Source organism: Neofelis nebulosa, chromosome 16 (assembly GCF_028018385.1).
Source record: "Neofelis nebulosa isolate mNeoNeb1 chromosome 16, mNeoNeb1.pri, whole genome shotgun sequence".
In the NCBI taxonomy this organism is placed as follows: domain Eukaryota; kingdom Metazoa; phylum Chordata; class Mammalia; order Carnivora; family Felidae; genus Neofelis; species Neofelis nebulosa.
In genome coordinates this window covers 64,785,742-64,800,167 of record NC_080797.1, presented here as the reverse complement: position 1 = coordinate 64,800,167, position 14,426 = coordinate 64,785,742, and the positions used below count along the sequence as shown (strand labels likewise).

At 40.4% G+C, this 14,426-nt stretch overlaps 1 protein-coding gene across 2 annotated transcripts in view; it reads left to right on the top strand.

Moving 5' to 3' along the window:
• Positions 1–6,198: 6,198 nt before the first annotated feature.
• METTL16 (methyltransferase 16, RNA N6-adenosine) overlaps positions 6,199–14,426 on the top strand; it is a 71,855-nt gene continuing 63,627 nt past the window's right edge. Inside the window, exons 1-2 of one of the 2 annotated variants that reach the window (XM_058704265.1) lie at positions 6,199–6,346; positions 13,621–13,748. In XM_058704265.1, the coding sequence (XP_058560248.1) occupies positions 13,621–13,748 (128 nt within the window). In that variant the 5' untranslated portion in view covers positions 6,199–6,346. Of the gene's footprint in view, positions 6,347–6,651; positions 7,309–13,620; positions 13,749–14,426 lie in introns of those variants that run through there. The other variant, XM_058704266.1, reaches the window with a different exon arrangement.

Here is a 14,426-nt window from a genome sequence, read left to right as displayed (position 1 = left end):
TGCTTTTACACACAGGCATGCCTGTTTATCACACAAAAATCAGTTGCATTTTTGTATACTAACAACGAACAATCTGAAAAGGAAATTAAGAAAACAATTCCATTTACAATAGCAACAAAAAGGATAAAATACTTAATAATAAATGTAACCAAGTAGGCTGTATTCCTTAGCTAGGGTTGATCTAACAAAATACTAACACAGACTAAGTGGTCTATTAACAAAAAAGATTTATTTTCTCACAATTCTGGAGGCTAGAAGTCCAAGATCAAAGTGTTGGCAGATTTTGTTTCTTCTGAGGCCTCTCTCCTTGGTTCATAAATGGCTGCCTTTTTGCTGTGTCCTTATATGGTTGCTCCTCTGTGTGGTCTGTGACCTAATCTCTCCTTATAAGAACATCAGTCACATTGGACTAGAGTCCATACTAACAACTTGACATGGTGTGGGTCTTTTAAAATTCATTCAGTTTACGGGCACCTGGGTGGCTCAGTCTGTTGAGCGTACGACTTCAGCTCAGGTCATGATCTCGCAGTTCGTGAGTTCGAGACCCTCATCAGGCTCTGTGCTGACAGCTCAGAGCCTGGAGCCTGCTTCGAATTCTGTGTCTCCCTCGCTCTCTGGCCCTCCCCGACTCACACTCTGTCTCCCTTTGTCTCAAAAATAAATAAACATTTTTTAAAAATTTAAAATTCATTCAGTTTAGTACGAGTGAACTCTTTCAATCTTAAGACTTCTATCATTCTCAGCTTTAGGAAATTTTCTTCCATTATTCTTCCCCCCCCCCCTTCCATGATTCTTTCATTTTCTGTGTTCTCACCTTCTAGAACTCCTACTAAACAGAGTTGGAGCTTCTGGATATATCTTCTAATTAAATTTTTTTAAATTTTTTAATGTTTATTTTTGAGAGAGAGAGAGAGAGAGAGAGCACAAGTGGGAGAGGGGCAGAGACACAGGATCTGAAACAGGCTCCAGGCTCTGAGCTGTCAGCACAGAGCCCGATGCAGGGCTCAAACCCGCAGACTGTGAGATCATGACCTGAGTTGAAGTTGAAAGCCACCCAGGCACCCCTGGATATGTCTACTAAATGTCTTTATTTTTTATTTTAGGGAGAGAGAGAGAGAGCACATGCATGTGAACAGGGGAGAGGGGCAGAGGGAAAGAGAGAGAGAGAGAATCTCAAAATCTTAAGCAGGCTCCACCCTCAGTGTGGAGCCCAACATGGGGCTGGATCCCAAGACCCTGGGATCATGACTTGAGCTGAAATCAAGAGTCAGATGCTCAACCAACTAAGCCACCCAGGCGCCCCTCTTCTAAATCTCTTTCATCTCAGGGGCACCTGGGTGGCTCAGTTGGTTAAGTGTTGTACTTTGGCTCAGGTCATGATCTCGAGTTCATGGGTTCCAGCCCCATGTTGGGCTCTGTGCTAACAGCTCAGAGCCTGGAGCCTGCTTCAGATTCTCTCCCTCTCTCTCTGACCCTCCTCAGCTTGCACTCTTTTTGTATCTCTCAAAAATAAATAAAACATTAAAAAAATAAAAAAGTAAATTCTTTAAAAAAAAGAAATAAATCTCTTTTATCTCTTATTAGATAAACATTCTTGGAATGTTGCTGCCATGTGAGTAAACCCAGTCTATGCTACTGGAGGGTGAGAAACCATGTGAAGCAGAGACAAGCACTCCCAGCTTAGGCCTCCTAACCAGGGGTTGGCAACCTTTTTCTGTATAGGGCCACATGATAAATATTTTCAGCTTTGTGGGCTATATGGCCTTTCTCGCAACTACTCAACTCTGCTGTTTCCGTAAACCTTATGTTAATAAATCGGTGTGGCCAGATTTGGCCCACTGGCAGTAGTTTCCTGACCCTGACCCTACACCAACCAGCCTCCTAACTGCCAGACATGTAAGGTCATCTCAGATCATCCAAGCCTCAGCTTAACATCTAGAAAACTGCAGATATCAGTGAACCCCAATAACTACTCAGCTGATATACAGAATTGTGAGTAATAATTAATGCCTGTTGTTTTAAGCCACTAAGTTTTAGGATGGCTTGTTACACAGCAAAAACTAACACACTAACCTTTGCCATGGTTGGACATTATCAATATTTTTTATTTTTATTAATATGATGTGTTCAAAGTAGTACTTACAGTTATTTAACTCTACCTTTGTATGATTATTTATGCATTTGAGAACTTTTAATACATTTTCATAGGTCAACTATATATGGTCTTTTGTGAATTTCTTTTTCGTATAGATCAATCATTTTAACATTGGATTATTGATTTGATGTTGTTTGAGAACGTATCTTGGATATTAACTCTGTTATATATATCGCAAATATTTTGCTTATTGTCAATTATTTGTAGTATCTTTTGTTATATTGAATTTTTTAATTAAAAATTTTTTTTTAATGTTTATTTATTTTTGAGACAGAGAGAGACAGAGGATGAACAGGGGAGGGTCAGAGAGAGGAAGACACAGAATCTGAAACAGGCTCCAGGCTCTGAGCTGTCAGCACAGAGCCCGAAGCGGGGCTCGAACTCACGGACCGCGAGATCATGACCTGAGCCGAAGTCGGTCGCTCAACTGACTGAGCCACCCAGGCGCCCCTGAATTTTTTAATTTTTATGTAACCAAATTTAGCAACCTTTATGGTTTTTGAGCTTTGTGTCTTTAGGAGACCCTCCCTATTCTTTCTATAAAAACATTTTTCTTCATTCTTCTAACACTTCTATAGTTAATTTTGTTTTTATGATTGTTTTATTATCCATATGGGGTTCATTTTATGTGGTATAATTTTTTCCAAGTGGAAAACACTATTATTAGCTATTGTTGCACATTTTGTTTTCCAGATATATTTCAAAATCATCTGCATTTCCCTATAAAAAACCCCTTGGCATTTTAGTTGTTATTCCTATCCGTGTCCTGGTTTTTCAGAATATCCCCCAATTTTCTGATCCGTCAATGGCGTTATTTCTGGTTTTCAGTCCTATTTGGAATTTATTGTTTTTAAATTAATATATTCTGTTTTATGCAACTTGGAACAGGAAGTAGTCAAATGTACATTTAGATCCAGTTCTTCTTCCAGCTATTAATTTTTGAAATTTACTTTTCGAGTCTTCAAAGAATTCAACATTATTTATAAAAATGAAAAATATGGTGTCCATTAAATATAAAGCATCACTTGAGCAGCTCTCTCAGTTATGTAAATGTAAGGCTGAGAAACAGTCATTGTTTTGGGATAAGGGCATAGTTCTTACAACTTAATTAAGGTGGCCATTAGATTTTTGAAATATTAACTTGGTCCCTAAGAAGGAGCTAAATACATTGACATAAGGAGGCCATGGTCTTCTGGGAATTGACATTCAATCATTACTCCCTAAGACATGAAGTTAGAGAGATGTGTGGATGTTGACTGTCTAGTCCTGGCCAAAGGAGAGTGGCAGGGTAGAGTAACTAGGTCTTGGAAATAATTAACTTCAGTAAAATGGGAATTCAGGATGATGCCCTCAAGGGTTGACTTCAGCCCAGGAGATGGCTGATGCTGAAAGCAGATCTGGTACCAAATATGTAAAATTTCAGAATTAGCAGCATTACCCACTAAATGTGCAGAACCAATTTCCTACTACAAAGAGGCAGCAAAAAGCAAAGAATGTAATAGAATAATTGAACTCCTATACTGTGTTGAAGTTGGACAGACTTCTCTTACAAGATTAAATTCCTGGGAATATGAGGGTAAGTCAGAGAAATAAGCCATAGGAATCTGATGTTGAGTATGGAGTCAATCTATTAATCTATTAATCTATTTTGTGGAGTCTCTAGACACTTTTAACGTAAAAAATTTTTTAAAGGAGATGTAGTCATCATTGTACCATAACAGCAAGCCAATCTATGTTCACCTATAGGGAAAATAGTTTCAAAAAATTGTGGCACATCCATAAAATGGAATACTATGGACCCATCGCATTAATATAGAAGTATTGAGGTAGGAGAACCTCCAAGATTTATATCTGAGAAAAAATATATAAAAATTGTTTAGTTATATATCCTTATGAAAACAGAGGTCTGGAAGTAAGGTTATCAACTTCTGGTAATTGGCTCTAGGTGGTGAGATTTTTAGATACTTTTTGCTTTCTTTCTGATACTTTCCTGTATTATTTAAAATTTTTACAAATTTTCTATAGTGAACATGTTTTATCATTATGAAATAATTTTTAAAAATTTTTTTCAATGTTTTTATTTATTTTTGACAGAGAGAGAGAGAGAGACAGAGCATGAGCGGGGGAGGGGCAGAGAGAGAGGGAGACACAGAATCCGAAGCAGGCTCCAGGCTCTGAGCTGTCAGCACAGAGCCTGATGCGGGGCTTGAACCCACAAACTGTGAGATCATGACCTGAGCGGAAGTTGAACACTTAACCGACTGAGCCACCCAGGCGCCCCTGAAATAATTTTTTAAAAATGTAAACTGACAAAGAAATTATAAGGAATAATTAATAGTAATAATGATAACTTACTATGTGCTAGAAACTATGCTGCTTTATGTGCATTACCTGATTTAATTCTCACAACAACCATATGAGATTACTATCCTGTTTGGCAATATTGAGAAAACTCAGGCTTGGATATTGTAAGTAAATTGTCCATTATCATGGGGTTAGTAAGTGGTCGGGGACATGATTTAAACCCCATAAAGCTAGGATCTCTCTGGTTTGACCCACAGGGGAGTCAGATCTCTGTTTGGAGCTAACAGAGAAATTCACCAGCATCTTACAACCCTACCAGTCATACCTCCCAAACCATTTTCTCTTTCACCTTTCCAGAAGCCAGCACTAAATACTGTAAAAATAACCAGTACCAAAGTCACTACAACTAAAGAGAAAACTTTCTGTGGTATTCTGTTCATTGGTAGATCAGCAAACCACAGCTTCCAGTATTGAGAGTATAACCTGGAACTCCAGGATACCTTCCTCTTGAATCTGGCTGGCCCTTTGATCTGCTTTAACAAATAGAATTTAGTGAATAATGAAAGCACCGGTTCTGGGCCTAAGCCTTAAGAAGGCGCAGAAGCTTACACTTTTGCCTTTTTGGGATCTCTGAGCTAATATGTAAGAAGTCTGGCTACTCTGCTGGAGAAATTATATGGAAAGGTCACATGGAGAGGGAGAAAATTTGAGACTACAGGGAGAGGGGGGCCCAGTCACTCCAGCTGAACCAGCCACCAGCTGATGCTACCATAAACAGCAAGGACAGAACAAGAACAGATGGACTAATTCCAGCCTAGACTGAAGAACAGTGAGAAAATAAAATTGTTGTTTTAAGCTATATATTTTAGGGTGGTGTGTGTTACACAATAGATGAGAGCACCTCCTCACCTTTCCTTGGGTGACTGCCTATACACTTTGTTCTGCATAAAGCTGAAGTCTCCATTTCTTAGCCTCTATCTCTCAATTTTACAGCAGCACTTTGCCAGAAGCTTTCATATTAATTACTAGGACTCGGGCAAGCTTTAATGGAAAAAGTTACTACGTGAGGGCCCAGAGGATGACTTTAGTCCTAGCTTAAGTTGTATACCTTTTGAAAGTGGTTTATCTTTTTGTCTCCATTATGAAATGAGACTAATGCTCACTCTACTTACCAGAGGGTGAAAGTATAACCGAGTTGAAAAGAAAAATGAAAAGCATTTAATGGAGCTTCCAGCTCAAGTGGCAGGTGAGGAGACAAAGAACATGGAGTTAGTGTCATCCGGTGTGAGATCTTGAACAAACGACTTAATATTTCTGATCCCCAGTTTTGACGCTGTAAATGCGATTACGCCTTCCCACATCACAGGTTCATCAGTCATGATTAAATGAGGCAACGTACGAAGAGAGAGACCTGTTGCACAATAAACGCTAACTACTCGCCATCAAATCCTAAAGTCCCCTCCCCCCGCCGTTCTCGTATTCCTGCCCAACCCCCGAGAGTGATTTAGGAAGTCTGAAGTGGGACCCAGAAAGCTACATTTTTAAAAATCGACATTAAAAAACAGACAAACGAAAAACAAGTTCTCAAACCGATTTTACGCCAGGTGCCCTCACGCAAAAACACTCCGCTTGCTACCACGCCCCTTCCTTGTGTCAGGAGCCTCAAACTCCAGATATCGCGACGGTTCTTTCTTTCTTCAGACTCTGCTACAGGTCGCGCGAGAGTGCTTCGTCCAATCACGAGGCTAAATGGCTGCCCAACATGGCGGCGCACTTAGAGCGTAACATCTGCGTTTCTAGGCGCTTCGCTCTGCGGGTGGTTTAAGACTCTAGGGTTAAAGAGGCCTACTCCAGACTGGTCTTTTTGAAGAAAGGTTGACTTCAGATGTGAGTCATTTAATATTTCTTGGGCGGGAGGAGAGGTCATTTAACCTATGTACGGCCCGAGTTCCTTATTCTCGGGTCCTGGGCTGGTGAGTTGCTGACTTCGGGCCTGGGGAGACAGACCAGATGGGTGTATGTGTGTGTGTTTGCCTGCGCGCGCGGATTCTGCACCTGTGAGGTACTGACTTTGGGTCTAGGGGGACAAACCACATGGGTGAATGAACGGTTTGGGTGGGTGGGTGCGCGCGCGCGCGCACGTGGAGGGGGGTAATGGTGGTGGGGCGGCTGGGAGGAGTTGGCGTATAGAATGGAGGCTAGGATTGAAGTGAGAGAGGTCCCAGGGGCTGAGGAGGTTTAGAGAGATCCGAAACTGAGGCGGGAAGACTGGGTGGATAAGATGAATGTGTGGGAGGAGTGGAGGAGATGGAGAACTGGCAATGGCGGAACTAGAGGAAAAAGTCAGAGTTATGAATGAAGGAAGGCAAAGTGAGAAAACGGAGATTGGGGTTGAACTGGGAGAAGTTTATGCAGAAGAAATTTCGAGTTGGAAGCGGAAATTTGAATTCGAAGCGGAATTTAGATTCTTTTGTGTTAAGATAAACGGTAGTTTAAGACTGTTATTAAGAGGGTTAGGAGAAACCAAGGAAACAGCGTGGAGATGGCAAAGATCAAAGAAAAGAGAAGCCTCAGTTTCAAGGGTGTACTCCTTTGGCTTTCTGGACTGACCTGGGTAACCCACAAGAGACATCCTTTTTGAGTGTCCAGTTGAGGGCTGTTCTACAAAGAATGAGAGTGCTGTGTTTTAGTGTTCTGGGACAGTGAAGAGTTTCATCGTGTGTTCAGTCAACAAATATTTAAGAGTGTCTACTCTCCCAGGCCCTAATTTAGGCGCGGGGATATCACAGTGAACAAGATAGACAAAATATTTTCCCACATGAAGTTTACTGGCAGGGCAGTTTTGAAAAGTAAGTAAATGCTGTGTATGGAATATCGGATGGGTAAGTTCTATGTAGAGTACCGAAACTATTAAGGGAGTGGAGTGTGTTAACTCACTGCACTAAGGAAAGGCATCGGGGGCGCCTTGGCTGGCTCAGTTGATAGAGCATGCTACTTTTGATAGAGGGGTGGTTAGTTCAGACCCCACGTTGGGCATGGAGCATACTTTAAAAAGTAATAATTTTTAAAAAGTGGGAAAGGCATCAGTGAGAAGGTGAGGTTTTATCAAAGGCCTGAAAAAGGTGAGGCACCTTATATGTGTGTATTTCTGGGGGAAGAGCAGTCTATACAGACCAAGTACAAAAGCCCTGAGTCAGGAGTGTGCCAGATTTGATTAAAAAACAAACAAACAAACAAAGAGGGCAGTGTGACTGGATAAGAATGAGCCAGGAAGAGAAAGATTAAGTTAGAGAGAAGTGGGAAGTGACAATGTTTATTCCAGCTAAGTGTTGATACTCAGAAGAATAAGATTTAGCTAAGACCCCATTGCCTGCATTAGGAGATTGGTTAGCAAAAGGGTGGCTTTATTGATTTTTTTCTGTATGTATTCTAATCAGAAGGGTTGATTAATGTAGGACATGAATTGAATTTGCTGTATCTGTAATTTGTTCCACATATGTTCAGAGTGTCGTGTGTACACTGATGTCATGTATGCAGTCTTTAGAATCTTAAATGTGTTGCAGAGCCTTACATACCAATGTCTCTTGAAATTACTGTTAGGGTACTTTTGTTGCTTGCCAGAATCACAAGAAAGGAGAACATTTTCCTTTTTTTAAAAATTAAATTTAATTTGTTTATTAAAAATATTTTTTTGATGTTTATGTACTCTTTAAAAAAAATTTTTTTTAAATGTTTTATTTATATTTGAGAAAGAGACAGAGCATGAGTGGGGAAGGGGCAGAGAGAGACGGAGACAGAATCTGAAGCAAGCTCCAGGCTCTGAGCTGTCAGCACAGAGCCCGATGTGGGTCTTGAACTCATGAACCACGAGATCATGACCTGAGCTGAAGTTAGACGCTTAACCGACTGAGCCACCCAGGCGCCCCTGATGTTTATTTACTCTTGAAGGAGAGAGATAGAACATGAGTGGGGGAGGGGCAGAGAGAGAGGGAGACACAGAATCCAAAGCAGGCTTCAGGCTCTGAGCTGTCAGCACAGAGCCAGATGTGGGGCTCAAACTCATGATCTGTGAGATCATGACCTGGGTGGAGTTGGTTGCCCAACCAACTGAGCCACCCAGGCGCCCCTCAATTTTATTATTTATTTATTTATTTATTTATTTATTTATTTACTTATTTTTTAATTTTTTAAATCTTTTTTTAATTTTATTTTTAAGTAATCTTTACACCCAACATAGGGCTTGAACTTACAACCCCAAGATCAAGAGTCACATGTTGTACTGACTGAGCCAGCCAGGTGCCCCTTCTACAACTTTTTCATGGGGACTGGTTCTTGTCCTAGTTTTATGCTCCCCTCTTTCTTGATAGTCTGTAAGGGTATATTAACGTTAGGAAATTAAAACTTGTATGTAGTGAGTTTCTGTGATAACGTTAGGGGCAAAAGGTGGTAGTTTAGTATGCTGAAAAGCTTTCAGGTGACTATTAATTCCCCTAAATTCTGAATTATTCATTGACTCAACAAATATTTATTGTATGCCAGTTGCTGCTGGATGGAATAAACAATAAGATGGACATGGTTGCAGCTTGGGAGGTGGGGTGGGGGATAGGACAGACAAATGTAAACTAAAGAACTTTGAGGGAAAAGCCTAGAATGCTTTGAAAGTTGGGGTGCCTGGGTAGCTCAGTTGGTTAAGTGTCTGACTTCGGCTCAGGTCATGATCTCATGGTTTGTGGGTTTGAGCCCCATGTCGGGCTCGGTGCTCCCAGCTCAGAGCCTGGATCCTGCTTTGGATTCTGTGTCTCCCTCTTTCTCTGCCCCTTCCCCGGCTTGCACATGTCTCTCTCAAAAATAAATAAACACTAAAAAATTTTTTAAAAGGTATATATTTTTAAAAAGTGTATATATACATGATGGAATATTACTCAGCTATTAAAAAGAATGAAATCTTGGGGCGCCTGGGTGGCTCAGTTGGTTAAGCATCCAACTTCCACTCAGGTCATGGTCTTTTGGTGGTTCACGTGTTCAAGCCCTACATCAGGCTTTGTACTGACAGCTCAGAACCTGGAGCTTGCTTCGGATTCTGTGTCTCTCTCTCTCTCTCTCTCTCTCTCTTCCTCTCTCCCTCCCTCCCCCACACTCCCACTGGCACTTGGTCTCTGTCTCTCAAAAGTAAATAAAAACATTAAAAAAATTTAAAAAAGAATGAAATCTTGCCATTTGCAACAACATGGGTGGACCTAGAGGACATAGTGCTAAGTGAGATAAGTCAAAGAAAGACCAATACCATATGATTTCACTCATGTGGAATTTAAAGAAACAAAAAAAAGGTAGATGAGCAAAAAAAGACTCTTTTCTTTTAGATGTTTATTTTTGAGAGAGAGAGAGAGAGAGAGAGCGCGCCCATGTCTGTAGAGGAGGGGGTGGGGAGAGACAATTCCAAGCAGGCTCCACGTTCAGCTCAGCTCAGAGCCTGGCTTAGGGCTCTATCCCACGACTATGAGATCAGGACCTGAGCTGAAATCAGGAGTTGGACACTTAACAGACTGAACCACCCAAGTGCCTCCCAAAAAACAGACTCTTAAATGCAAACAACAAACTGGTGGTTGCCAGAGGGGAGGTGGGGAGGTGGGTGGGGGGGATTAAGAGTACACTTACTTTGGGGCACCTGGGTGGCTCAGTTGGTTAAGCGTCTGACTTTGGCTCAGGTCTGGTCTCACAGTCTGTGAGTTCGAGCCCCTTGTCAGGCTCTGTGCTGACAGCTCAGAGCCTGGAGCCTGTTTCAGATTCTGTGTCCCCCTCTCTTTCTGACCCTCCCCCATTCATGCTCTGTCTCTCTCTGTCTCAAAAATAAATAAACATTAAAAAAAAAAAAAAGAGGGGCGCCTGGGTGGCGCAGTCGGTTAAGCGTCCGACTTCAGCCAGGTCACGATCTTGCGGTCTGTGAGTTCGAGCCCCGCGTCGGGCTCTGGGCTGATGGCTTGGAGCCTGTTTCTGATTCTGTGTCTCCCTCTCTCTCTGCCCCTCCCCCTTTCATGCTCTGTCTCTCTCTGTCCCAAAAATAAAAAAAAAAAAAATTAAAAATTAAAAAAAAAAAAAAAAAGAGTACACTTACTTTGATGAGCCCAGAGGAATATTTATAATTGTTGAACCATTATGTCATACACCTGAAACTAATATAACATGCTAATTATACTTGAATTAAAAAATTAAAAAAAATTTTTTTTCAGTGTAGAAAGCTGTCAAAAACCTGAAATAGAGTTAGATCCATTACTATGTAAAGTTACATCTCTAATAAGCCTACAAAGGAAAGGTGCTTGTTGCCAGGAGACGCTATAATAAGGGAATATGATTTAACTAGTGAGATTAGGGAAGAAACACTTTCCTGAAGAAGAGATGTTTGAACTTTAAGAGTAAAAATGAGTAGGAGGGGCGCCTGGGTGGCTCAATCTATTAAGCGTCTGACTCTTGATATCCGTTCAGGTCATGATCTCACAGTTGGGTTAGAGAATTGCAGCCTCACATCAGGCTCTGCGCTGACAGTGTGGAGCCTGCTTAGGATTCTCGTTTTCTCTGTCCCTCTCCCACTTGCTGGCTGCAGTCTGGCTGTGCTCTCTCTCTCTCAAAAATAAATAAATAAAAACTTAAAAGAAAGGATAAGTAGGAATTCAGTAGGTGAAGAGGAGGAAAGAACATTACAAGGGAATAAACTGTGTAAAGACCCTGTTGCCAGAGTGGAGGGACAGAAAGAAGAGCAAGGATAGGTGTGACATAAACTGATGGTGAAAAACTAGGTAAGGCCATGCTGTGCTGGGCCTAATATGTATGCTAAAGTAATGAGTTTGTTTGAGATAGCAAGCCTGTGCGAGGGGGTGGGGGAGGGGCAGAGGAAGAGAGACTCTTAAGCAGCCTTCCTGACTGGAGCTGAAATCAAGATATCAAGAGTCAGAGGCTTAACTTTAACCAACTGAGCCACCCAGGCACCCTAGTGGTTTTTGTTTTTAATCCTCTGAGTAAAGATTTGAACAGGTGGGCATAGGAGAAGGAAGACATAATGAGATTTGTGTTTAGGAGATGATCTCTGCAAGGTGGAAAAGGGAAATTGTAAGAGTTGATTTCGTGTGGCCAAGTAGGAGGCTGTTCTAGCTATCCAAGTTAATTTGTACTGGGCTGATACCTGTGAAGATAGGGAGGAATAGATGGATTTGAGAGGTATTTAGCAGGTAAAAATCCTCATGACTGTTGATTTTTGGGGATATGAGAGGAGTATAGAACTAGCAAGTGATGCCTAAGATTCTGACTTACATAACTTTGTTTAGGTGAATGCACCTTATAAAAAGCAATGGAAAATACAGAGTGATAAAAAGAAAATACAAATCAGTTGCCACTGAGATATACACTAAAATATTTTTTTAGGGACGCCTGGGTGGCTCAGTTGGTTAAGCGTCCGACTTCGGCTCAGGCCATGATCTCTCAGTTTGTGGGTTTGAGCCCCACGTCAGGCTCCGTGCTGACAGCTCAGAGCCTGGAGCCTGCTTTGGATTCTGTGTCTCCCTCTCTCTCTGTCCTTCCGTCACTCATTCTCTGTCTCTGTCTTTCAAAAATAAACAAGCATAAAAAAATTATTTTTTCAAATTACCAACTGCACAATTTACTAAACCACTACAATGGCTTTTCTTCCAGTGTTTGTCTTGCAATATAAATGCGTTAACTTTTTTTCCCTTTTTGTAATCTGGAAGAAGACAAAATTGTTTGTTTTCATTTGGTTTTTAGCTACCTAGGAATGACAAGACTGAAATTTATAAAATAGAAAGTGTATTTTGAAACATTAGTGACTTTATGGTGTACTACCAAATATTCAGTCCATACAAGAACACTGTAAAAAGTACCTCTGACTATTACTTCTTGGCTGTAGATTATACTGCCTTCTACCCCTTTGATGCTTTCAAAAGAATAGTTTCCGGTTTTCTTCCCATGGTTTAAAAAAAAAAATCATATGTTGCATACATTTTTCAAACTGTGACAAAATATACATAACATAAAAGTTAACCATTTTAACCATTTTTAAGTACTATTCAGTGGCATTAAGTGCATTCAGTGTTGTGTAACCATCACCACTGTCCGTTTCTAGAAGTTTTTCCTCATCCTAAACAGAAACCATGTACCCATTAAGTAATAATTCAACATTCCTACCTCCCTCCCAAACCCTGGTAACCTCTATTCTGCTCTCTATATGAATTTGCCTATTCTTGCTACTATAAGTGGGAAAATACAATGTTTGTCTTTTTTGTACATGGCTTGTTTCCCTTACATAATGTTTTTAAGGTTCATCCATGTTGTAGGGTGTATCAGAAATTTATTCCTTTTTATGACTGAATAATATTCCATTGTATGTATGTACCACATTTGGTTTATCCATTTATGGACATTTGGGATTGTTTCTACCTTTCGGCTGTTATGAATAATGCTGCTGTGAACACTGATGTGCAAATATCTCTTTGAATCCATGCTTTCACTTTTCTTGGGTATATGCTTAGGAGGGGAGTTGCTGGATCATGTGGCAATTCTACTTTTTAAAGAACCGCCAAACTTTCCACAGCAGTTGTCCACATTCCTCCCTGCGGTGCGTGAAGGCTCCAGTTTCCTAACATCCTCATCAACGTTTATCTTTTTTTTGCTTTTTCTTTTTAACTTTTTAAAATGTTTATTTATTTTAGAGAGAGAGTGCGAGCAGGGGAGGGTCAGAGAGAGAGAGGGAGACACAGAATCTGAAGCAGGCTCCAAGCTGTCAGCACAGAGCCCAACGTGGGGCTTGAACTCATGAACCGTGAGGTCGTGACCTGAGCCAAAGTCCAACGCTTAACTAACTGAGCCACCCAGGCACCCTTCTTTTTTTTCCTTTTTAATAATAGTCATCCTAATGGGTATGAAGTGATATTGTGGTTTTGATTTGCATTTCCCTAATGATTCATGGTGATGTTAAGCATCTTTTCATATGCTTATTATTTGTTGTGTACATTTAAAAAATGTAATTTCTACTTTCTCAATTGATTAGCAGAAATATGTTGGCTATAACTGTTGACTTGGCAACCACAGCTTTTTCCCATTAATTTTTTTTTTAAACTAAATATGCTGACTTTTTTCCTTTTTTTTTCTTTTTAAAGATGGCTCTGAGTAAATCAATGCATGCAAGGAATAGATACAAGGACAAACCTCCTGACTTTGCGTATCTGGCATCCAAATATCCAGATTTTAAGCAGCATGTTCAGATAAATCTGAATGGAAGAGTGAGGTAGGTAACAGATGAAGAATTCTTGATAACTGTATTATTCTAGTGTAATCTGAAAGGACACAAGTGTAGTGGAAAGCATACTGGGCCAGTACTATACCTGAATGCTAATCCTAGACTTTTCCTTAAATTTCTCATCTGATCTTGGACAAATCACTTAACCTGTCTGGGTTGCATCTTTTTAAACTGTAAAATGAGAGGATTGGACCAAATACTTTTAAGTTTCTTTCTGGCTTTAAGAAAACTTGATCTCCGAATTATTGCTTACCCAACAGAGATTTCAGAGCAAGTGCAGAAACCTTGAGATTGTGCTCTAAAACTTGGTGCTGATGAGGGTCTAGAGTCCTTATTTTAAGTGTATGTTTATTTTGATGTAGTAGGAAAATCATCAGGCATCAAAACTGATTTCACAGATACTTAGGATGTCATCAGATTTAAAGTTAAATTTGGTAAAAATGTTGATTTAAAAATTAAGGAAATAATAATATGAGTACTTAGGGAAATAGCAAAATTATGGTGATGGTTTAGGAATAACTGATGTGTATGTTATACCTTTGAGAAGGAAATATTTCACTGCATTCCTAAACTCTATGGGAGTTATAGACTAGAAATTCCAAGCCTTCTTGGGGACAGGTGTGGTGATTCAACTGGGGAGGAGGAGGAGTAGGATTGTGGAGAAAA